Source organism: Chelonoidis abingdonii, chromosome 16 (genome assembly GCF_003597395.2).
Source record: "Chelonoidis abingdonii isolate Lonesome George chromosome 16, CheloAbing_2.0, whole genome shotgun sequence".
NCBI classification, from domain to species: domain Eukaryota; kingdom Metazoa; phylum Chordata; order Testudines; family Testudinidae; genus Chelonoidis; species Chelonoidis abingdonii.
In genome coordinates this window covers 4,010,877-4,037,435 of record NC_133784.1, presented here as the reverse complement: position 1 = coordinate 4,037,435, position 26,559 = coordinate 4,010,877, and the positions used below count along the sequence as shown (strand labels likewise).

Below are 26,559 nucleotides of genomic sequence, written 5' to 3'. Positions count from 1 at the left end.
CCTCCATATTGGTGCATATAACAAAATTCATTCCACACATGCGTGGGAAAAATTAGAGGGAACACCGCAACAACTTTTAAATTCATCAAGGTGGATGAATTTTTTAAGACAAGGAAACATCTTACTCAGCAGCTAGCCCAACAAATATTGAACTCCCAAAAGAACTGAAGTTGACCAAGGAACAATCTTGCCACATTCAAGACAATATGAAAAGGTAAAGTCTATTTCTGTTTTTAACAGGAAGGGTAAGTGGAAAACAAAGTTCCTGAAACCTCTAATATGCTCAAGTGGAAGGGAGCCAAAGGAACTTATTTACTTTATGTAATCTCCGCAAATGCTGAGATAGCATAGGTGTAATACCCGATAGAAGAACGTTATAGGATCAGACTGACTACCCAGTTTTACAGCCAGACAAGACTTTAGAAGAGATTCTTCTTTTATAGGAAACACTGAAGTGTCAGAACAAACAAAAACGAACGACAAATTTGACTCAGATGAAAAAAATTTTTAGCCACTTACAGGAAGTTTGGGTGATGGAGTCAAGGTGTCCTGTGAAAGATTCTTGAGACAAGCTTCCTCTGGAGTTCCAACATGTGGTTTTGAACTTGAGGACAGGATATCTTGTAGTGGCAAGAGCATTTCTTCTTCATCGCTGTCCAGATTATAGTCAAAACTCTCATCTTCACTATCAGAACTGTTGCTTAATTTTCTATTCAACACAGAAGTTATGTTGAAGCTTTCAGTGTTCAACTCATTTGAAATCTGTGAAGAATTAGTGCTATTAGCTAAACATCCATCTTCAAAATACAGTGAACGTGCAACAACTTTGCCAATCTTTACTGAAAATACAGGCTTCTCAAAAATTTCCACTGAAGGCAAGTTAGAATTATCTTCTGAAGTCTTTACAGTATTCTCTTTTGATTTAGTAAAATTCTTGTGAGAATCTGGGGGAAGCTGTACATTATCTTTACAAAGGACAGGTTCAGTCTGTCTCACTCTGTCTCGTTCTTTCTTAGTTTCCAATATCGGAGATGAACTTTGAATGGGGGAAGAAGAATGTAGGCATTTCATTTTTTCTGTGCACGCTGTGTTTGACTGAGTTTTAGTTAATTCATGGAGATAAGTCTTTACGGTAGCATTTTCCTGAGAAAGAGATGTTGACTTTTCTAAGAGGAAATGTGAGCGGGTTGCTTGCAACTGATTTTCTTTGGTATCTGCAACACAGATTTGGTCATTTTTATTAGTACGGTGTCCAGAATATAAAGGTGATAATTCCTCACATGTGGGATTATCTTTTTCCTTTTTGTGGCTTATGCCAAAATATTCCTGTGAAAGAGACAAGTCTTCTCTACGTGACATAGCTGCATCCACTAGTTGCAGACCACCATCATCTGGAGACTCTAGTACATGATTCATGAATTCAGGCTTTCTAGTTTTGCATTTTTCAGATGACCTGCTGAAATGAAGTTCATTCAAAGTTTGTGCCACAGGTTTTCCTGAACTTTTCGAATCCATATGCATAGATATCCTTTGTCTTTTTCCAAAGAAGTCTTTTTGTTTGGACAGTCCTGAAGAAGTTTTTGAGTTTAGGCAGAATGACTGGTTTTTCCATACATTAACAGCCTTTTCAGATGACCATCTTGAAATAACTGAAGAAACTTTAGGTTTTGAAACTTGCTTTGACTGAGATGAATCATCTGTGGAAAAAGTTTGAAAAAAGTTTCATATTTTGTAAAAATTTCAGTGTATCAGATGAAACTGTCTCAACATTCTTTTAAGAAGTACTAGACAACTGCTAGTTCCTCATTAAATTACATAACTGACAAAATGTTTGGGCACAAACAGCAACTCTCACTTAGTCCACAGTATTCAGGCTAAAACCAGTTATCTTTAGTTGAGATTATACAGGTGTGTCACTACTTGTAACTAATTTGGCAATGAACTAAGAACAGTTTCTTTTAAGAAAGGAGCTCAGTAGCATATTGGGGCACCTGCTTTACATGCTAGAATTAAAATATGTTGGACTGATCGTAGCTCAGACTAAGGGAAGAGGGATCATGTCTGAGAACAGAGAAAAGTTTCCATAAGTCTGAAGTAGTTTATTTCAAATACACTTATGTATATCTGGGTTTCTGAAAACCGATTTTGAAAACAAAATTAGAAATATGACAGTAACTAACACACTTAACAGATCCCATTCCCTTTTGGATAAAGATTCTCTTAAAATGTAGGCATTGATCTCTGGGTCCTGGTCCAATGTCAACTTTCTAATTAGACATCATCATCTCTAGCAGCCTGGGAGGGCGGGGGTGGGGGAGGAGGGGAGCACACAGGAAGAGAGAAGAGAAGAGATTAGAAAATGCTACCATATATAAAAGCTATTTGCTGGTAAGTCCACTCAACTCTAAAGCTAAGTTGGACACGAGACAGAGAGCTGGGCAAAAGCACTGTTATTTTGTAAACTGGTGCTCTAACACGCACTGTGTATTTTGCTATATTTTGATATTTAGTAAACAAACTCAATATCTCACATTGTCAACTAAGCATTAATTTTGTGATGTTCATTTTTTAGCTAAGTATGAATCTGTGCACTTTAAACAACAGATCAAGTGATGTGACCTATGCACAAAGTGAACGAAATTATGCTCTTATTTATTCTAATTAAGGCTACATTTTAGTCATGTATCAGAGGGGTAGTCGTGTTAGTCTGGATCTGTAAAAGCAGCAGAGAATCCTGTGGCACCTTACAGACTAACAGACGTTTTGGAGCGTGAGCTTTCGTGGGTGAATACCCACTTCATCAGACGCAGGTGCGTCTGACGAAGTGGGTATTCACCCACGAAAGCTCACGCTCCAAAACGTCTGTTAGTCTATAAGGTGCCACAGGATTCTCTGCTGATTTTAGTCATGGGTATTTTTAGCAAATGTCAGGGAAAGGTCATGGCCCGTGACCTATCCATGACTTTTACTGTATACCCCTAATTAAAACTTGGGCAGGGGGCCACAGGTGCTCAGTGGGGAAGGCATGGTCTGGGACCCCGCCAGTGCTGGGGGGTTTTGCCGGGCTGGCAGGGGCTCCCTACCCAGCTCCGCATGTCCCTGTAGCTCCTAAGTGGCAGAGGGCTCCGCGCACTGATCCCAGTCCCACCATAAGCGCTGGCTGTGTAGCTCCCGTTGGCCAGAAACCGCAGCCAATGCGAGCTGCGGAGGCGAGATCTGCAGGCACAGGCAGCATGCGGAGCCCCCTGGTGCCTGGCCCCTCCTTTGCCTAGGAGCTGCAAGGCCATGCCAGTAGGAGCTGGGGAGCACCCCACCCCAAGATAAGTGACCCCCGCACCACCCAACCCCCTGCCCTTAGCCCCCTCCCACACACCCAAACTGTAGCACCGGTTGCAGAAGTCATGTAGCTCATGAAAAGTCACGGAATCTGTGACTTCCATGACTTGTGACAGACTCGCAGCCTTAATTCTAACAAACTCAAAATAATTCCACTGATTTCAATGGAATCACTTTAGGATTTACTAATTTGGTTTAACCATCTTTTTTTAATTCAGTTTATGCAACTTCTATATACTGAATAGTATAAAATTATGGGTTAAAAGGAAAGCAATATATTAAAAAGATTATCACTCTTAATCACATTGTTAAACAACAGAATACCATTTAAATATTTTTGGATGTTTTCTACATTTTCAAATATATTGATTTCAATTACAACACAGAATACAAAGTGTACAGTGGTCACTTTATTTTTTATCACAAATATTTGCACTGTAAAAAAATAGCATATTTCATTTCACCTAATACAAGTATTTAATGTAATCTCTTTATAACAAACATTGAACTTACAAATGTAGAATTATGTACAAAAAATAACTGCATTCAAAAATAAAATAATGTAAGACTTTAGAACCGGCAAGTCCACTCGGTCCCACTTCTTGTTCAGCCAATCGCTCAAACAAGTTTATCTTTTGCAAATTGTAACCAATGGTGCCCACTTCTTATGTCACCTGAAAGTGAGAACAGGAGTTCACATGGCACTGTTGTAGCTGGCATCACAAGATATTTATGTGCCAGATGCACTAAAGATTCATATGTCCCTTCATGCTTCAACCACCATTCCAAAATACATGCATCCATGCTGATGACGGATTCTGCTCAATAATGATCCAAAGCAGAGCAGACGGACGCATGTTCGCTTTCATTATCTGAGTCAGATGCCACCAGCAGAAGGCTGATTTTCTTTTTTGGTGGTTAGGGTTCTGTAGTTTCATCATCAGCATGTTGCTCTTTTAAGACATCTGAAAGCATTCTCCACACCCTGTTCCTCTCAGATTCTGGAAGGCACTTCAGATTCTTATACCTTGGGTTGAGTGCTGTATCCATCCTTAGAAATCTTACATTGGTACCTTCTTTGCGTTTTGTCAAATCTACTGTGAAAGTGTTCTTAAAACGAACATGTTCTGGGTTATCATCCGAGACTGCTATAACATGAAATATATGGCAGAATGCACGAAAAACAGAACAGGAGATATGCAATTCTCCCCCAAGGAGTTCAGTCACAAATGTAATTAATGCACTATTTTTTTTTTAATGATCATCATCAGCATGGAAGCATGTCCTCTGGACTGGTGGCTGAAGCATGAAGGAGCATAAGAATGTTTAACATATCTGGCATGTAAATACCTTGCAATGCTGGTTACAAAAGTGCCATGCGAAGGCCTGTTCTCATTTTCAGGTGACATTGTAAATAAGAACCAGTCAGAAATATCTCCCATAAATGTAAACAAACTTGTTTGTCTTAGCAATTGGCTGAACAAGAAGTAGGACTGAGCGGACTTGTAGGTCCTAAAGTTTTACATTGTTTTGGTTTGAATGCCGTTATGTAACCAAAAAAAAAAAAAATCTACATTTGTAAGTTACACTTTTATGATAAAGAGATTGCACTACAGTACTTGTATGAGGTGAACTGAAAAATACTATTTCTTTTGTTTATGATTTTACAGCGCAAATATTTGTAATAAAAAATACAAAGTGAGCACTGTATACTTTGTATTCTGTGTTGTAACAGAAATCAATATATTAGAAAATATAGGAAAACATCCAAAACTATTTAATAAATTTCAATTGGTATTCTTCTATTGTTTAATAGTGTGATTAATCGCCATTAGTTTTTGAATCAGAGTTTATTTTTGAGTTAAACGCGTGAGTTAACTGTGATTAATCGACAGCCCTAACTAAAAAAAGTAAAACTTTTTTCTTTTCTAAAGATTGAAAAGACAAAAGTTGTAAAACTACAACAGTAAAGGGGGAATTTCCAAATTAGTCTTGAATCAGTATTCTGGTTTCCATGTTTAAAAGTTTTAGGGATTCACACTTAATCCTTTAATAGCAAACTGATAACACAGGTCATTTCTGCAACATCATAGCTTGATTTAATTATGTACTAGAGAAATACCAGGTGGGTTAGGTAATATTTTTTATTGGACCAAGTTCCGTTGGAGAGAGACACAAGCTTTCAGGTTTATAAAAGCCCTCATCTCTCTGATATCCTGGGACCAACATGGCTACAGCACCACTTAGGCCTGGTCTACTCTACGAGTTTATCTCAAATTTAGCAGCGTTAAATGGAATTAACCCTGCACCCGTCCACACAACGAAGCTCTTTACTTCGATATAAAGGGCTCTTAATATCGATATCTGTACTACTCCCCGACGAGGGGAGTAGCACTGAAATCAGTATTGCTATTTCGAATTAGGGTTAGTGTGGCTGCAATTCGATGGTATTTGCCTCCAGGAGCTATCCCACAGTGCACCATTGTGATTGCTCTGGACAACGATCTGAACTCGGATGCCTGACCAGGTAGACAGGAAAAGCCCTGCAGACTTTCGAACTTCATTTCTTGTTTGCCCAGCGTGGAGAGCTGATCAGCACAGGTGACCATACAGAGCTCATCAGCACAGGTAACCATGCAATCTGAGAATCGAAAAAGAGCTCCAGCATGGACTGTACGGGAGGTACCGGATCTGATCTCTATATGAGGAGAGACTAGCAGAACTACATTCCAAAAGATGAAATGCCAAAACATTTGAAAAAAATCTCAAAGGGCATGATGGAGAAAGGCCACAATAGGGACTCAGTACAGTGCCGTGTGAAAGTGAAGCAGCTCAGACAAGCCTACCAGAAAGCCAAAGAAGCAAACGGAAGGTCCGAGGCAGAGCCACAGACATGCCGCTGCTACCTGAGCTGCATGCAATTCTAGGGGGCGCCGCCACCACTACCCCACCCCAACCTTGGATTCTGAGGAGGGGGTAATCTCAGCCATGCCTGAGGATTCTGCGGACGGGGAAGATGAGGACGACGACGAGCTTGCGGAGAGCACACAGCACTCTGTTCTCCCCAACAGCCAGGATCTTTTTCTCAGCCTGAATGAAGTACCCTCCCAATCCTCCCAAGGCGGTATCCCAGACCATGAAGCCATGGAAGGGACCTCTGGTGAGTGTACCTTTGTAAATATAAAAGTTTAAAAGCAAGCGTTTAATGATTAATTTGCCCTGAGGACTTGGGATGCATTTGCGGCCAGTACAGCTACTGGAAAAGTACTGGAAAAGTCTGTTGGAGTCTGATGGAGTGGAAATCCTCCAGGGACATTTCCATGAAGCTCTCCTGAAGGTACTCCAAAAGCCTATCCAGAAGGTTTCTGGGCAGTGCAGCATTATTCTGTCCTCCATGGTAGGACAGTTGACCACACAATGCTAGTAGCAAGTAATCTGGTATCACTGCATGACAAAGCCTGGCAGCCTATGGTCCCAGTGTTTGCTAGCATTCAAGCAACATCCGTTATTTATCTCGCTGTGTTATCCTCAGAAGAGTGATTTCGCTCATGGTAACCTGGTTGAAATAGGGGAATTTAATTAGGGTGACAGAGGTGGCCATTCCTACTGGGTTGTTTGCCTGTGACTGAAAACAAATCCTTCCCTGCAGTTAACCAAGTGGGGTGGGAATTGGCGCTGAGCTTTTCTGCATTTTGCTAGCAGGGATATTCCCTGATACCAGCCACGTGGTGGGGGAAGGGGTAAAGTGATCATCCCAGAGAACTGGATAGGGTGGGGGGGGTTAGTTTGGTTTCTGCTGCTGCACGTTAACAGGAAAGCCACAGCACTCAATGAGCTTTGCTTGGTATGTGGGAAAGGAGGGAGCTGGATATATGAAGGCTGCAGAAGCCGAAAGACAATGGCTTACCATGGCCGCATGCAAGCCGAATTCTGTTGCCCGGACCTGCGTCTGTGAGAGTTCTAACACCAGAGCCGCAGGCACTCAATATTAAGAGGCAAAATGCGACCTTGTACTGAAATCACATGTGCTACGTAATGTGAATAGTGTTGTCCACCGTGAAAGAGTATAACCATTGCTCTGTAAAATGTATCTTTTTAAATACTTCTCTCCCTTTTTTCCCCTCCCTCATGCAGCTGCAAATTTTTCAATCCTCCCTCCTCCGTCCCGAAGGCTCTCTCAGATAAGGCGGCGGAAAAAAAAGGACGCAAGACAAAATGTTCTCTGAAATCATGGAATCGACCCGCAATGAAAGAGCTCATCTGAATAAGTGGAAGGACACAGTATCAATGTACAGGAAAGATGCCAGTGAACATGAGGACAGGAGGGACCAACGTGAAGACAGGAGGGACGACTGAAATGAGATGTGTCAGCAGAAAGATCAGAGGTGGCGGGATGCAACGCTGGGGCTGCTGCGTGATCAAACTCACATGCTCCGGCATCTGGTAGAGCTTCAGGAACAGCAGCAGGATCACAGAGTGCCGCTACAGCCCCTGTATAACCGCTCTCCCACCTCCCCAAGTTCCATAGCCTCCTCACCCAGAGAGGTAAGAATGCAGGGGTGTGGGGGAGGGATGGCAGGCTCCGAGCACCCACCCACTCCACCCCAGTGGCAGCCCAACCAAAAGGCTGTCATTATTTTGCACTTCTGAAGTAGCCTTTTCCTTCCTCCTATCCTCCTCCAAAACCTCACCCGGGCTACCTTGTCAGTTCTCTCCCTCTTTTTATAATCAGTTAATAAAGGATACATTATTTTTAAATGATAGTGACTTTATTTCCTTAGAAAGCAAGCTGTGATCGAAGTGGGAGGGTGGGTTGCTTACAGGGAATGAGTCAATCAAGGGGGCAGGTTTTCATCAAGGAGAAACAAACAACTCTCACACCATAGCCTGGCCAGTCACGAAACTGGTTTTCAAAGCTTCTCTGATGCGCAGCGCTTCCTGGTGTGCTCTTCTAATCACCCTGGTGTCTGGCTGCGCGTAATCAGTGGCCAGGTGATTTGCCTCAGCCTCCCACGCCACTATAAACGTCGCCCCCTTACTCTCACAGAGATTATGGAGCATACAGCAAGCAGCAACAACAATGGGTATATATTGGTTTGGCTGAGGTCTGAGTGAGTCAGTAACATGTGCCTGCATCCCTTTAAACATCCAAATGCACATTCTACCACCATTCTGCACTTGCTCAGCCTGTAGTTGAACAGCTCCTGACTACTGTCTAGGCTGCCTGTGTATGGCTTCATGAGCCATGGCATCAACGGGTAGGCTGGGTCACCCAGGATAACTATAGGCATTTCAACATCCCCAACTGTTATTTTCTGGTCTGGGAAGTAAATCCCTTGCTGCAGCTGTTTAAACAGAGTAGTGTTCCTGAAGACGCGAGCGTCACGAACCCTTCCTGGCCATCCAATGTTGATGTTAGTGAAACATCCCTTGTGATCCACCAGTGCTTGCAGCACCATTGAAAAGTACCCCTTGCAGTTTATGTACTGGCTGCCCTGGTACGCCGGTGCCAAGATAGGGATATGGGTTCCATCTATCGCCCCACCACAGTTAGGGAATCCCATTGCAGCAAAACCATCCACTATGACCTGACATTTCCCAGAGTCACTACCTTTGGCGGCAGCAGCTCATGATTGCTTTGGCTACTTGCATCACAGCAATCCCCCACAGTAAATTTGCTCACTCCAAATTGATTCCTGACTGACCGGTAGCTGTCTGGCGTTGTAAGCTCTCACAGGGCTATCGCCACTCGCTTCTCAGCTGTGAGGGTTGCTCTCATCTTGGTATTCTGGCGTTTCAGGGCAGGGGAAAGCAAGTCAAAGTTCCATGAAAGTGCCCTAACGCATGTGAAAGTTTCGCAGCTACTGGGAATCGTCCCACACCTGCAACACTATGCGGTCCCACCAGTCTGTGCTTGTTTCCCGGGCCCAAAATCGGTGTTCCACAGCTAGAACCTGCCCCATTAACAGCATGATCTCCAAAGCGCCAGGGCCTGCAGTTTGAGAGAATTCTGTGTCCATGTCCTCATCGCTCTCTTCGCCATGCTGCCGTAGCAGCCGCCTCCCCGCCTGGTTTTTCAGGTCCTTGTTCAGCATAAACTGCATGAGAATGCGCGAGGTGTTTACAATGTTCATGACCGCTGTCTTGAGCTGAGCAGGCTCCACGCTTGCTGTGGTATGGCATCTGCACAGTTCACCCAGGAAAAAAAGACGCAAAATGGTTGTCTGCTGTTGCTTTCACGGGAGGGAGGGGTGAAGCTGTACCCAGAATTGCCTGCGACAATGTTTTTTGACCCATCAAGCATTGGGATCTCAACACAGAATTCCAATGGGCAGAGGAGACTGCGGGAGCTATGGGATAGCTATCCACAGTGCAACGCTCCAGAAGTCGACATTACCCTCGGTACATGGACGCACGCTGCCAAATTAATGTGCTTAGTATGGCTGCATGCACTCGACTTTCACAGAAACTGATTTTTGCAAACAGATTGTATAAATTGGAAAAAAATCTTACCACATTATAGGTGAAACCGCATTATATCGAACTTGCTTTGATCCACTGGAGTGCGCAACCCTGCCCCTCCGGAGCACTGCTTTACCGCGTTATATCCGAATTCGTGTTATATCAGGTCGTGTTATATCAGGGTAGAGGTGCATATACTGTATTTGAATATTTTCATCAGCTCCAAGTCATTTTTAAACTTTGCCACAACAGACCAAACCACTGCAATGCATAATTATATATATAATTTGTGGTATAAAGTGTGGTAAAGTTTCAGGTTTAGTTTCTTAGTTACTGACGAGCCTCTATGAAATTATGAGAATCTCAATTCATCCTCATGCACGTACAAGGAGTATTCAAACTTCAAAAAGAATCTAGCCATTGTCATTTATTAATCATTAAAATGAGGTAATCGGTTTGCACCAATGAATTCTACATCATTAGCACTGTTGTTTCTACCTGAGGCAGTCTCCCATGAAGCAGAGCTTGATCTTTTTCTTAAGAGACATCCATTGCCCTGTTAATAAGATATTTAAAAAAAAAATAAGTTACTTGTTTGAGCTTGACAGTGTTTTTAAACAGGGCTCATTGGTTGGTGAAATAAAAGCCATATTAAATTTTAGAAAAAAAACACCAATGCCATTTCCATTTATTTAAAACTACTTGTTTCTCTTGACTGTAAGGTTCACATCTAACTCAGGGGTTCTCAAACCTCATTGCACCATGACCCCCTTCAGACAACAAGAACTACTACATGACCCCAGCAGGGGGAACCAAAGCCTGGGCGTGCATGAGCCCTGCCACCCCAGGTAGGGGGACAAAGCCCTAGCCCAAGGACTTCAGCCCCGGGTGGGATGCCTGTAACCTGAGCCCCACCCCCCATGGCTAAAGCCGAAGCCAGAGCCCCACCTCACCACCCAGGGATGAAGCCCCAGCAAGTCTAACACCAGCACTGGTGACCCTATTAAAATGAGGTCATGATCGCTTTAGTCCCCACCCAGTCTGAGAACTGCTGCCTTAATTCTGAAGTTGTAAATACCCAAAAAGTGGCATACAGGGAGAGAGGATCACTGCTTCACCTAAAATTACCTTGTCAAAACAAGTTGTTTTTTTTTTTAAATAAAATGCCAGTTATATCAATATACTTCATTTTATACTATTTTTGCATATTTGCACTGGTTTCCAGCATCAGTACATCTGCCTTTGCATTTAAGTTTACCACTGGGAGGGGGTCTGCAATTTCCATCAAAGCACTGTGTTTGCACTGAAAATCGAGAATGAAAGCAGACCACTGCTGCCAGAAAGAGAGCTAATGTCCCTTCCTATTGCTCAATGGTTATGACTTAAGGTTATGAATTATCAGATGGGTCCTCAAGATTTGGTGTGTTAAAGTAAACTTATACCTAGCTTGAGTAGTCTTCTGTTTTGAGCAGGTAATTTTTAAGCTAGTTATTTCTGACTAACCTAAAATAACTATTAATCAGTTTACCAATGCTTTGCTTAAGGCGACAATACTATGTAATCACATTCACCTAAAACATTGGTCAGGTTTGGCCCTTATTGAGATTTGCAGACATACCTGGTTTGATATACCTGTTCCTAAGAATACCTTTACTGGACTGAAGGGTTGCAGTTTAGACTGTTCCATTCTTTGTCTTGTCTGCTCTTCTTCTTTGCAGTAAGTTTCCAATGGTAACCAATATTGAGACTCACCAAGGCTGTACTGCAGCTTTGTGGAATGCCCGGCTTTTTGGCACAAAGGCTTATTGTTCACATTACCATGACTTCTGGCATAGTTTTTTAAGATGTCAGCTTCTGATGTTGAAACCCATTTGCTGGCATCTGAACTGGCCTCCTCTAGATCCATACAGTCAATCCGCTGTTCCCTACCATTTTCATAAAACAAGGGTGTTCTTGTTTTAATTGGACACTTTTCATTCCTCCCAGGTTCTCTCTTACTGGCCGTATCCTTTTTTGTCAAGGAATAGTTGGGAGGGCCTCCAGACATAAGGAGTTTTCGAACCACAACCTTTGGATACTTTGCGTTTAGCACCGGGCATGCTCTATTGTTCTCTACAACTTTTGGACTGTTCTTTTTCTCTCTGTTAGCTCCTCTCAATAAGTCATCCATTACAGGACTCTTGTTTGGTGATTGGACTGGAATCTTTTCCCTTCTAGTTTTCTTCTGAGATGATATTTTCTTTTCAAATCGTTCTGTACGTATGACCGACAGTTCAACATCCCCATTTTTTACATTTCTTTTGTCCGGAGAACACAATACAATTCTGTCTTTATTGCCAAATTTAAAGAGATACAAAATATAAACAATTAATTATGCATAATTTAGTCACCACACTATTACAAAGAAATAAAGAAGTTTTTAGACACAAAATATGAAGTAACAATGCAGAAACCTACTGCCAAATAAATAAAAACCTGAATTAAGGACATATCTATCTGGTTAATATGGCAGTGGAGACACAGCAACTCAGCTTTTAACTCTGTTTAGCAACTTGAGTTAAAGCTTCTGTAGGAATGTGGGGTTGAACTCAAGCGGTGAACCCAAGTTAAAAACTAATTTGGATTAGCAGCTTGAGTTCAATGCCATGCTCCTAGAGACTAACTCAACCTGGTAATCAGAGTTAAAAACTGAGTTGCTGTCTCTTTACTGCTAGTTTAGTTAACTAACCCGAATTAAGAACAACCTTTTTTGCAAAGCATAGATATACCTGCAGACTCCATCTCTCTCTCTCTCACCAGCCAAACAAACTATTAAGCAATTCAATGTTCACTTGCACCATGTAAATTATTTCAAACAGTATTTTCATGCCCAAGACAAAAATGAAACTGATCAGCAACATTTCTTACACATCTGGTTATACAGCTACGGGTCTTCTATAGATTAGAAGTTTCACAACTGGAAATAAGGTGAGTTAGATTTCTGCACTTGAATAATTTAAGAAAACTCATGTACAAAAGATCTTTCATAATGATTAACTTACCTTGTTTTGGAGCTGGTTTGAAGAAATCTGTAATAGACTGATTTCTGAAAAGCAAACAGAAGTATTGTATCCTAAATATACAGTTTTCATGATATCAGTGCTGCTGTAGGAAATACTGATAAAACTGAAATCCTGTAATATTTTACAAACTTTTCTGAACAAATGGGTAAGTGTTAAAACTAAGTTCCAATAGCAGTCTGTCTAGTATAAAGCCTTGAAAAAACAAGCAGATGACAGAATTCCTTTTCCCACTCTCAATGGTATGAGAAATTCTAAAAAGTACTAAGCTAAGTTCTCTGTAAGCCCCAACCTACCGCTGCCAGGGCAGCCCCCCAGCCTCAACTATGCCGGGGCCTGGGCAGGGCAGCACAGCCTGGCCCCAGTCTGGAATTGTCATGAGGCGCCCCTCCCCGAACCCAGTCGGACCTGTGGGGGCCAGGAGAGGGGCACCTATCCTGCAGCCCCAGCCCCGGAGCTGCCACAGCAGGGAGAGGTGCCTTCTCTTCCCTGCCATCCCCCTCCCCCCACGCTGCTCTGGGGAGGGGAGAAGAGTCCTCTCTCCCCACCATAGCCCCTTCCTGCACCCCAAACCCCTCATATCCGTCCCCACCTCAGAGTCTGCACCACCAGAGAGACCCCTCACACCCTGCACCCCATCCCTCTGCCCCAGCTCTGAGTCCCCTCCCATACACCAAACCCCTTGGCCCCACCCCCACAACATGGATTTTGTTATGCGTACCGATATGAAGGTCATGTGCCACATATCACGTCCATAATGGTGCACATCACAAAATTCATTCCGCACATGACTGGGAAAAGTTAGAGGGAACACTGGAAGAAAGTGGTCATTTTTTATGGGTGAGATTTTTCAAAGCTGATATGGGGCTTTAGCCACACTGCTTCTGTAGTAAGATGAAGCCCTGAAACAAACTCTTGTATCAAAGGCCCAGTTTAAGGCCTGAAATAACATGATCAAAGGAGGAGACAGCACCCTAATGAGTCAAGGGGCTGTACCTCAATACATCAGTAGGGATGAGTTATCTGTCCTGTAACTGTATAAAAATAGGTCCCAGAGTGCATATCTTTGTCTGGCCTAGGGGGCAGTGGAAAGTCCCACCACTGACTGAGCCAGTCCATTGCCAGGGGGTACAAAGTCGTAGTATGTCTTGTAGAGTCTACGGCAGGGGTAGGCAACCTGTGGCACGCATGCCAAAGGTGGCACACAAGCTGATTTTCAGTGGCACTCATACTGCCCAGGTCCTAGCCACTGGTCAGGCGGGGGGAACTCTGCATTTTAATTTCATTTTAAATGAAGCTTCTTAAACATTTTAAAAACCTAATTTACTTTACGTACAACAACAGTTGAGTTATAAATTATAGACTTATAGAAAGAGAACTTCTAAAAACATTAGAATGCATTACTGGCACGCAAAACCTTAAATTAGAGTGAATAAATAAAGACTTGCCACACCACTTCTGAAAGGTTGCTAACCCCTGGTCTACGGGAAACTATTACTGTGCTTCGTTTGACAATAAGCCTGGCTCGGGTTCCTTCGTACCTTACTAGAGTCTGTGGTCTTTGCAGGTTCTCTCAAATCTGCTGTGTTAGCTATCTGCGCAGAGCTGGGGCAGCGCACAGCGGGAACACGCACGCAGCCTACTGTTATCATTGGACAAGAGCAGAGCACCACATCGGTAGCCACTGACAACAGCATCCATTAATTTCGACTGAACCTGCGTGGCTAAAACCCCTGCATTCGACTCTGAAAATCTCAGTCAACCAGTCTTGTTGATCAAACTCTGGAGATAAGTATAGTTTTTAAAACATCCCTGATTTACAACAATTGCAACCTCCTCCTCTCTGAACACAATGCCTTCTCTCTTCGTTATCCAATCGTCACACCGTGCCCCTATCTGAATCCCTCTGCTGACTCCACTCTTCCAACACAGCCCCTTCAAGCTTCTCGTCAGACCATTTAAGACCTTTACACTTCACTCTATAAGCTCCTCCCCACTTCTCTTTAGTATAACTCTTTTTGAGTCTAGCATGACCTAGAACAGCCACACTGCACAGCAACACTAGAGATGCTGCAATGCCCTATTTCTACTGTAAAATGATCAACACCCCGCACAACACAACTTTCAAGATCCATTGATCCTACACATGCCTAGCACAATGTGGTGTTCCTCATCGAATGCACTAAATACCCCAATAGTAACTATGCGGGTGAAACCAGACAATCACTATGCTGTCAAATGTACTCACACAGGAAAGTGATAAGAGACAAAAACGCTACATCACAAGTGGGTGAACGCTTTTCACAAAGCAATCACCATCTCTGACCTATCAGTCTTAATCGTCAAAGGAAACCAGCACAACGCTTTCAAAAGAAAGCCTGGGAGCCTAATTAAAAATTTTGCTAGACACTAAAAATAACGGACTCAATAGACACACTTGATTGATGGCTTATTACAATAACCTATAATCCACTAACAAGCCCCCCCCCCCACCCTCCAGTTGCTTCCCCCTGCCTTCTTTTCCTCCCTATAACTGGAGGGGTGGTAATGGGCCACTTCACCTTGAATATACACACACAAAACCATGTACAGGAGAGTTTCTCCCATCGATTTAACTACTGCCTCTCAGGGAGGTGGATTAACTACACCAACCAGAGAGGTCTCTCCCATCGGCACAGGTGCATCTTCACTTAAGTGCTGTAGGGACGCATCTCAGACTCAGACTTTAAGGCCAGAAGGGACCATCGTGATCATCTAATCCGACCTCCTGCACACTGCAGGCCATAAAGCCTCACACACCTATTTCTATCATAGACCACTAACATCTGGCTGAGCTACAGAAGTCCTCAAGCCAAGTGACAGACAATCCACCATGTACACTAATTTAAACCTGCAACTGATCCATGCCCCATGCTACACAAGGAGGAGAAAAAACCCCTAGGGTCTCTCCCAATCTGATCCGGGGAAAAATTCCTTCCCAATCCCAAATATGGGACCCTGAACATGTGGACAAGACCCACCAGCCAGAAACATGGGAAAGAATTCTCAGTCACAACTCAGAGCCCTCTGTGACAGGTTAGATCACAGAAACCCCTTGGGAGTCAGCACCTAATGGGCCAAGACTACTTCTGCCCCCTGCTTTCCCTGCCAGCTCAGGACTTGTGCACCCTGTCTTGCTGAGCCAGACACTCCTGTCTGCGCCAACACAGACCCAGGGTCTGAATTACTTGCCCAAAGCTGCAGGTTTACCTGAAAACAGCTCACAAAAGCGTGCTTGTCTTTAGCACTCAGATGCCCAACTCCCAATGGGGTCTAAACCGAAATAAATCGTTTTACCCTGTATAAATCTTATGCAGGGTAAACTCAAATTGTTCACCCTCTATAATGCTGATAGAGAGATATGCAGTTATTTGCTCCTCCAGGTATTAATACATACTCTGAGTTAAATAAGTAAAAAGTGATTTTATTAAATACAGAAAGTAGGATTTAAGTGGTAACAGACAGAACAAAGTAAGTCACCAAGCAAAATAAAATAAAATGCGCAAATCTATGTCTAATCAAACTAAATACAGATAAGATCCTCACCAGTTCCAGAATGCTTCCTTTTACACACTAATCTCCTTTTAACCTGGGTCCAGCAATCACTCATACCCCCTGTAGTTACTGTCCTTTGTTCCAGTTTCCTTCAAGTATCCTGAGAGGTGGAGAGGCTCCTTCTTTAGCCAGCTGAAGACAAAATGGTGGGGTCTCCCGGAGGTTTAAATAGACTCTCTCCTGTGGGTCAAGACCCCCTCCTCAGCTTGTGTAGAATCCAGTCAGAAAATGGAGATTCAGAATCACATGGGCAAGTCACATGCCCATGCATGACTCAGGACTTGCAGGTAGCAGCCATTACCCACATGCTACTTTGAACATCCTCAGGTAGACTTCTTGCGTGGATTGGAGTCTTCCAAGCCCTTTTATCCATTAAGTGCTTTTGTATTGAGCACTTCATTTGCACATTCCTTTCCCAAGAAGTGACCAAATGTTCTAACTAAGGCTACTTAGAAATCAAGCAATTATACTGCCAACGTTCATAACTTTGAAGACACAAATGGTGCCTGCATACGACTAGGATGAACATAACCAGTACAGCATAACCTTCACACGGATATGTTACATGGCATATGTAGCAAAACCCTATTCCAGTTATACCACACATGCATTTATGAGCAACCCCCATAAAGCCTTATGAGATACCCTGTCACACCCTCTCCCGTTTGTGTCCCATCACCGGCCATCGGAGATATCTGCTGCTAGCAGTCGCAGATGGGTCACGTGCCACTGTAGGCAGTCTTAACATAACATCCCCTTCATAAACTTATCAAGGTCAGTCGGGAAGCCAGTTAGGTTTTTTGCCCCCACTGCCTCCCTGGGAGGCTGTTCCAGAACTTCACTCCTCTGATGGTTACAAACCTTTGCCTAATGTCAAGCCTAAACTTATTGATGGCCTGTTTATATTCATCTGTTCTTGTGTCTACATTGGCGACTTAACTTACATAACTCCTCTCCCCCCTGATATTTATCCCTGACAGCGATCATACCTCCCCCATAGCCTTCTTTTGGTTAAGCTAATCAAGCAAAGTTCTTTGAGTCTCCTCTCATAAGGTAGGTTTTCCATTCCTCAGTTCATCCTACTAGCCCTTCTCTGCACCTGTTCCAGTTTGAATTAATCTTTCTTCAACATGGAAGACCAGAATTGCACAGAATATTCCAGATGAGGTCTCACCAGTGCCTTGTATAAAGGTACTAATACTTCTCTCTCTCTACTGGAAATACCTCGCCTGATGCATCCTAGGACTGCGTTAGCCTTTTTCATGGCTGTATCACACGGACACATTCATCCTGTGATCAACCAATACACTCAGGTCTTTCTCCTCCTGTCTCTTCCAAATGATAGTCCTCAGCTTACAACAAAAAATCTTGTTGTTAATCTCTAAGTGCATGACCTTGCACTCTGCACTATTAAATGTCATCCCATTACTATTACTCCATTTTTCAAAATCCTACAGATCTTCTTGTAGGATATTCTGGTCCTCTTCCGTACTTACAATACCTCCCAACTTCGTTTCATTTGCAAATTGTATTAGCACATTCCCACTTTTTGTGCCAAGGTCATTAATAAAAATGTTAATGAAGATTTGTTGCAAGACCAATCCCTAAGGAACTCCATTAGTAACTTCTCTCCAGCCTGACAGTTCACCTTTCAGTATGACCCACTGTAGTTTCACCTTCAGCCAGTTCCTTATCCACTTTTCAATTTTCATACTAATTCCCATCATCAACAATTTCCTACGTGAAACTGTATCAGATGCAGCATTTTAAGTGAGACCCTGCCCTGAGGGCTTTCCTTCATGTATAGCACTACAGCTTAGCTGCATCACTTTACTGAAGACACTACTACACTGATGGGAGAGCTTCTTCCATCAGTGTAGTTAATCCACCTCTCCAACAGACAGTAGCTATGTTGATAGGAAAAGCTCTCCCACTGACATAGTGCTATCCACACAGGGGGTTACGTCGGTATAATTATATCGCTCAGGGGTGTGGATTTTTGAGATCCCTGAGCAACGTAGTTATACTGATATAGATCTATAGTGTAGTCCTGGCCTGAATAAGTTTCCTAGACCTGAAGAAGAGCTCTGAGTAACCTCAAAAACTAGTCTCTTCCACCAACAGAAGCTGGTCCTATAAAAGATATTACCTCACTCACCTTTTGTCTATCTGACCAGGTACACATCCAAGGGGAATCTCATTGCCAAATGTACACGCCCTTTCCCTCAAAAGCTAATTTTTGGGCACTGCTGCTATTTGACATTTATGTGCAGCAACAGCAATCCAACATGGCTTATAAACAGGTATAGAGAGGGAGAGATGGGATACTGACCCTCCCCACCCCCCACAGAGAGAGCAAGGAAAGGCAGCACAGCCAGCAGAGACAGAAAGGAAGAGGTAGGACCAGAGTCTCTCCACTTTTGGCCACACTGCTCTCCCCCCAGCCTCCAAAGCAGCTGCAGCTCTGGAGCAGGCTGCGGTCCGGCCCACCGGAGCAGGCTGTGGCCAGGTCAGAGTCATCCTCCCCTGGTCCTCCTCAGATAAGGTGGGAAGGGATGGGATGGGAAGAGTGTAGGGGTCCCAGGCTAGAGATGGGGTCATGTGGGGGGTGGTCACAGGAGTTACTCCCCTGACTCCCAGCTTCTCCCCCCCCCAAAATTTCCCCACAAGCTGCTGTCCCAGCCCTTCAGGGTAAGCAGCTGGCAAGCTAGGACACTTTGTTTACTTAGGTTTACCTCCATGCCTGCGGACACTCGAGGTAAACAAACCATCTCGGACCACCAGCGGCTTATCGTGATGGCCCAGGAGTCAAAGTTTGCTGACCTGTGAATTATAGGGTTGGCTTATGAACAGGTTATAAAAATTTTCCATTTTTACTTATCCGTCTTGAAGTGGGTCAGCTTATAAACGAACCAGCTTATGATCGCGTATACACTGTATATGTTGTATATCTTACTATAAGAAGCTGACAAAATCAAAACAAACGACCTTCAAGAGGATAGATAAAAACTCTACCATTTTCTCTAGAGGTCACTCCAAATCAAATCAGTATCATCTTCATCTTCTGTGGATTGTGCTTAGCCAGGTAGCCCTTTTTCAGATCCCAAACTCAGTTAGACAGTACAGAAACAGAAAGACTCCCCTTTTGGATCAGATGACATAAAACTCAACATCAGTGCAGTGATGAGAGTGAGTTGCTTTGGCTGCATTAATCATCCAATATCTATCTATCAAAAGGGGTAACAATTAAATCTTGTGAAAACCCACATAAGAGAGACTCAAGATAAGTAAGTTGGCCAGCTCTAATTTCTGTGTCCTTTCAAAAAGAAGCCAGTCAAGCAACGTTAGCTACCCTGATCACGGATTAAATCCTTTAATTGAAACAGAAATCTCAGCCACTAACCAGGAAAAAAAATATGATAGTAAAACGAGAAGCAGTGTGGTCTAATGGATAGAACAATGGATTACGTTCAGTAGAACTGGGTTCCTATCCCAGCCTTGAAGCAAATACTCACCAGCAACTATACATTACACAACTGAAACACTAACGCAGGAACCAATCCCTGTAACAAACCGCATTGCCAACTCTGTCTGCATATCTATTCAAGGGACACCATCATAGGACCTAACCACATCAGCCACACCATCAGGGGCTTGTTCACCTGCACATCTACTCATGTGATATGCCTACATGGCAGAGGGGCATTGCTGGCACATGATCATTGGCCAAACTGGACAGTCTCTACGCAAAAGAATAAATGGACACAAATCAGACCTCAAGAATTGTAACATTCTAAAACCAATAGGAGAGCACTTCAATCTCCTTGGACACTCAATAAGAGACTTAAAAGTGGCAATTCTTCAACAGAAAACTTCAAAAACAGACTTCAGTGAGAAACTGCAGAACTAAAATTAAAATTTGCAAACTTGACACCATCAAATCAGGCCAGAAGAAAGACTGGGAGAGGCTGGGTTACTACAAAAAGTAATTTTCCCTCTGTTGATATTCACCCCTTCTTGTCAACTGTTGTAGATAAATCTCTGTATTAGGCATCTTCACATAACTTTCATATGATTTTATATTATGCTTCTTCGTATAGCCTTGTATTAAGCTATTTTCATACAACTTTGTACCAAGCCCTTTGATATAGGAACTTAGTATCAGATCCCTATGTAGAAAACCTTATAGAAAATTTAGTGTCAAGTATCAGAGGGGTAGCCATGTTAGTCTTAATCTGTAAAAGCAGCAGAGAATCCTGTGGCACCTTATAGACTAACTGACGTTTCGGATCATGAGCTTTCGTGGGTGAATACCCACTTCGAAGTGGGTATTTACCCACGAAAGCTCATGATCCAAAACATCTGTTAGCCTATAAGGTGCCACAGGATTCTCTGCTGCTTTTACAGAAAACTTAGTGTTAAGCCTTGGTATAATGCTATAGCCCCTAAGGATAGTTAAAGTAGAAGAAATAAATAAATAACTCAGTGGGGGTAAAAACCTAAAAGGATGCATAGGTTTGTGTGTATTTGGGGAAGGAGTGCATTTTTGCCTCCCCTTTTTTTTAAATAAAAACAAAACATTGAAAATCCAAGTCATCAGCCCTGGAAGATGGAAAACTAGTGAAGTGACAGTGTCACAGCCACTGAAAGTAAGTAATTGAGAGGGGAAAGATTTTTCAGTCAGACTTTAAAATGTTTTTGTCAACATCTTCAATTTATGTTTTCAAGGGGGAAAAAAGTCTTTACTAACTCTCTCTTTCAATTAGTGTGCGAGTACACAATACATCTGAGACCACCAAAAAGGACTCAGAGGGACCCCCCACACACCTGGGATGATCTTATTCAACATTCCTGACAAGAAGCATAAACAAAATCCTTCAATTTAAGGGGAAAAAAAAGCAAACAACCCATCTAACACTTTTCAAGCCTTCTTTGCATCTAATAAAACAGGAAATAAACAGCACAAACCTATTTTTAATAAAAGCTCCTTATAAAGGACTTTTAACAACTGAAACTAATCTGTTTAATAGCTTAAGAACATAAGGACCCACAGTCTTTCCAAAGTGTTTATTATCTATATCCATCTTATTCAGATCCAGTCAGATTCACGTTTAATCTTTAAAGAAATCTGCAGCAGCACCAATATCACTCAAACAAAGCATAGTTACACAAAATGGGAGCAGGGTACCAAACATATCTTCCCTTGCCACAACAGCATCTCAAACTAATAGATCTATAGGAGTGATGGCTTCATTTTGTCCTTCTGGAAGCTTAACATCTACCATCTCATGACAGTCTTTTCAAAGTCTGCAAAGTAACAGGATGCAAGCTGGCCAACAGACATTTTGAAAATAACCACTTTCATCTGAATGCTTCACAAAGAACAAAAGCCATACAGATCAGTTTCACTTTCCCAAACAGGAAGTCATACAGAAAGGAAAATGAAACCATACCTGTTTCCCCTCCAGAACAGGTAATATTAAGATGGAGGAAAAACAAAGGAAACAGAAGGGCAAAATAAGGTGTTCCATCATGTAGGAGAAAACCTCCTGTCACACACAGAAAGTTTGGGACGGAGCTGACCAAGTCATCAGCAGAATTCAGCTGACTGCAAGCGTTAACACCAACAGAACCTGGTCATCAGTGGGTAGGACTGAACCTGAGACCTCTGAAGCTTATGTATGAGCCTCTACTACATGAGCTAAAAGTCATACGACTCTTACCTAAGACTGTAGCCGCCTCATCCATCTCTATCTGGGCTAGTTGCCACTAGAGGGGAACACAGCACCCCACCAAGCAAGCATGGGTTACAAGAACAGCTGGACAGATGGACTCAGCTGGTATAAAAAAAATTTTATTTGGTGCCACACTCACATTGCTTTTATTTCAATATAATGAGCTGGTATGAGTCATATCGGGGACAGGCCAACTAGAGTTAAAGATAAACGGAAGTTCTAGCACTTAAGACCAGTTCTCTCGATTTGAGTCCAGAAGAATTGTAGCCAAACAGATCAGTACATGTTAAGAGCTGCAATCTCTGCACACATGGGTAGAACTCCAGTACGACTGACTTGCTGAATTAGTACTTTTTGATTCAGTCATCATTTTCAATTTGCTCCCAAGTCTGCCATTCAGCCATCTTGTGTTATCAGAATCACTGGCACCAAATAAAAGATCTAGCCCATCACCTACAACCCTCTGAAAAGCAGAGATCAATTTGCCATCAGCACCTGTTATTAAACAATACAACACTGTTTTTCTCACAAGCAGGTGAAGAACTGATAAAGAGCATCATCAACACGGGAATTACATAAGCAACAACCCAGAGCTCCACAGAGGTGAGTCATAGGGTTGGAAGGGACCTCAGGAGGTCATCTACTCCAACCCCCTGCTCAAAGCAGGACCAATTCCCAGATCCCTAAACGGCTTCCTCAAGGATTGAACTCTCAACCCTGAGTTTAACAGGCCAATGCTTGAACCACTGAGCTATATCTCACAACCCTCCTAAACCACAAGTAGTACTTAGCACCCCATGAAGGCCAAACCAAGCCCAGAAGGCACCTGTCCAACAGTCTCAGGTGGGTGGAATTTGGGAGAGTAGCACGCTACAGTACGTATTTTTCTCTGAGTCGGGCACTTGCACATGTATATATGAGAGACTCCTCCTAGAAAAACTGAGATCCACATCCTGAGTTCTGGTGTCACCTTTGGAGGGGTGCAGGGCAGGCTGGGAGATGTGGTCCCCCTGGGTGGGGGGGGGCACAAACACTCCCCCCAGGGCAGGCTGGGAGCTGCGGTCCCCCTGGGTGGGGGGGGGGACACAAACACTCCCCCCAGGGCAGGCTGGGCGCTGCGGTCCCCCTGGGTGGGGGGGGGGCACAAACACTCCCCCCAGGGCAGGCTGGGAGCTGCGGTCCCCCTGGGTGGGGGGGGGGCACAAACACTCCCCCCAGGGCAGGCTGGGAGCTGCGGTCCCCCTGGGTGGGGGACACCCCCCCCCCAGGGCAGGCTGGGCGCCGCGGTCCCCCTGGGTGGCGGGGGGGAACGCCCCTCTCCCAAGGCAGGCTGGGAGCTGCGGTCTCCCGGGGGGCAGGCACCCCCCGCCGGCAGACATTTGCTTACACCTGCTTCCGCGCCCCAGAGCCATGTCCCTGCCCGCAGGTACCTGCAGTCCCGGGCGCCCTCTCTCCCTCCAGCCGCCGGCTTAAAATGGCGGCCGGGCGAGCCCTGTGCGGAGGAGCCAGCGCTGAGGTGCCGGGTCATGTCTCCGGCGCACGGAGTCCTCGGTTCAGGCGCGAGAGAAAACCAGGGCCGCGCCCGCGCCCGCGCCCTCCTCCACAGCACCGCCCAGCTGTGAGCGACGCCGCTGCCGGCACCGCGCCTTCTGCGTTAAGACCGCTGATTGGCTGCATAGGCCAAGCGCGGACTCTGCAATTGGCTCTCAGGATGCATGTAGGCGAACAAGAGACCGACGACCCCTCTGATTGGGTGCTAGGCAGTAAGGGCGGGGAAAAGGCGTTGAGGCTCCGCCTTTCGACGGCTGGAGGCGGGGGGAGGGAAGATGTCTGGCGACTACCCCGTGTGCTGTCTCCCCCTCTCCCATTGGTCCGTGCACGGAGGGCGGGAAAGGTTCTCCCCGTTGCCTTTATTGCGCGCGCGAAGCGTCGTTTGCGCGTCACAAAACGATGGGGGGCGGGGGAAAGGTCCGTCCTTGTGTGAGGGGAGTTACCCTCCCCCCCACCCGGCCTGGGGGCTCGTGGTAGTGACCCCCCCACATATCTAGTCTGTTCAGTAAAACAATTGCTGTTTGTGTATTTTGTTATCTTCTCCTTCAGTGACAGACTTGAAGGTGGCAATTTTGCAACCAAAAAACCCTTCAAAAAGAAACTCCAAAGAGAAACTGCTGAACTCGAAGTAATATGCAAATTAGATACAATTAACTTAGGTTTAAACAGAGAGTGGGAATGGTTGGGTCATTACACTAATTGAATCTATGTCCCCATGTTAAGTTCTCCTCACGCCTTCGATGGGTCACCTCGATAATAACTTTAAAGGTTTTTCTTCTCCTGCTAATGATAGCTCATCTCAATTGATTGGCCTCTTAGGGCTTGGCTACACTGGCACTTTACAGCACTGCAACTTTCGCGCTCAGGGGTGTGAAAAAACACCCCCCTGAGCGCTGCAAGATACAGCGCTGTAAAGCCTCAGAGTAATCAGGGCTTTACAACCGTAGAGGATGTGGTTTATGTGCAGCGCTGGGAGAGCTCTCTCCCAGCGCTGCCGCTCCGACCACACTCACACTTCAAAGCGCTGCCGTGGCAACGCTTTGAAATTCCAAGTGTAGCCATACCCTTAGAGTTGGTATGGGTACTTCCACATTTTCATGTTCTCTGTATAAATATCTTCTGTCTGTGTGTTCCATTCTATGCATCCGAAGAAGTGAGCTGTAGCCCACGAAAGTTTATGCTGAAATAAATTTGTTAGTCTCTAAGATGCCACAAGTACTCGTGTTCTTTTTGCGGATACAGACTAACACGGCTGCTACTCTGAATCCTGTTAAAAAGCATATGCTAACTGTTGTATTTTCAATAAATGCTGTGTATTTACCTTCCTCTATAAAGATCCCATGTGCTTTGTATGAGCATAACATTAGTTAGTCATGTGGGCATCTGAAGGAGAAGATAATGAAAATACAAAAACAGCAATTGTTTTATTGAACAGACTAGATATGTGATATTTTTTGACTAGTACTTGAACCAGAGTAACTGAAAAGAGAAGATAGTCATGGCAAAGAGTGAGGGAGGGGAACATGAAGATAGGAAACATTTGTCTACTGTCAGTCAAGTATTTTCAGTGGGAGAGCTGGAAAGAATAAACACTAGAGATGCATGCCATTTAACATGCCCCTACAACAGCAGGTTTAACCCTAAAGATGTAGGCATCACTCTTTAGAGGCACAGATACAGGTATAAATAGGATTTAATGCAACACTTGCTAGTCCTCTTTACGTTAATTAATTCTCATTTTAACTAGAGTAGCTATTAAGATCACCCTAAACATTATTTACTACTGGAGAATGAGGAATCTCATGTTCCCAGTTTCTTCTACCCAGAGCACTAAATTGACCAACTTATTTTAGACATGTCTCGGCACTTTCACATTCCTTTCCTCTGGATTAAGCAAAACAGTTAAAGGAAGCTTACCTCATAATGTTTTGCATTATAGGAGTCAGATGAGTTTAAAACTTCTTATCCAATCCCCTCGCTTTCTGTTTTCATTAATGTTCCCTGTATTCTCTGACGGTTCGGTCTTAAAATATGTATTTCTGCATTTTGCTCCCCAAAAAAGCAAACAGTCAAAAACCAAGAAAGTTAAATATCTGGAAAACTATTACGATTTTGGAGTGGAATCAGCACTATACAGTATATGTTACACAAGACATTCATAGCAATAAGTTTCATTTCTGTCTCCAGAATTACTCATGTTTTGCTGTTCAGCAAAACCAAGACGCTATTAATCTGACTAATATTCCACAAGAAGCCCCAGATGGACTAGTCACAATACAGATAAATCATAGTGAAGAACTAGAAGGGCCTTTAACATCTGGAATGGATTGGCCATAATCCTGCAGTCTGTTACATAATTTCTCAAAATTTAAGATTTCAGATAAAGCTATTTTAAAAATAAATGATTCTGAAAAGGGCAAAAATACTCCCAAGCAAAAAATCAAAACAAAGAGAAACCAAAACACCATTGTCAATCTGGGAGGAAATCTGCTTCAGGCTCCAGAAAGTATAGTGAATCACTGTGAAATTCAACTAAAATCTGAATTACATTAATGCACTTCTTGCTTCCGCCACATCATCTGGAAAAAAACAGTCAGTCAATAACCCTAAAATAATACTACATTAAAAGTTTATGCATTTGAAATTCCCAATATTAGAGCTGCATCAGAAATCACAAAGAAAGAAGGAACCTCAGTTTCCTGGACAGTTTCTATTTGCTTTCGATTTCAAAATACAGTGAAACCCGTTCATTCTGAAACTCCATTTACAGAAGTGTGACATTGGCTTCCTTTCCCTTTATGGAACTCGCAGCACAGAGATTG

At 43.6% G+C, this 26,559-nt stretch overlaps 1 protein-coding gene across 1 annotated transcript in view; it reads right to left on the bottom strand.

Annotated features, from left to right (window-relative positions):
* Nucleotides 1-23,807, bottom strand: part of SLF2 (SMC5/6 complex localization factor 2) — a 58,082-nt gene extending 34,275 nt beyond the window's left edge. The window contains exons 1-5 of the mRNA XM_032795746.2: nucleotides 23,617-23,807; nucleotides 12,840-12,883; nucleotides 11,417-12,126; nucleotides 10,297-10,354; nucleotides 520-1,697 (exon numbers count right to left, since the gene is read on the bottom strand). Coding sequence (XP_032651637.1) covers nucleotides 520-1,697; nucleotides 10,297-10,354; nucleotides 11,417-12,126; nucleotides 12,840-12,883; nucleotides 23,617-23,714 — 2,088 coding nt within the window. The 5' untranslated portion in view covers nucleotides 23,715-23,807. The remainder of the gene's footprint in view (nucleotides 1-519; nucleotides 1,698-10,296; nucleotides 10,355-11,416; nucleotides 12,127-12,839; nucleotides 12,884-23,616) is intronic.
* Nucleotides 23,808-26,559: the final 2,752 nt, after the last annotated feature.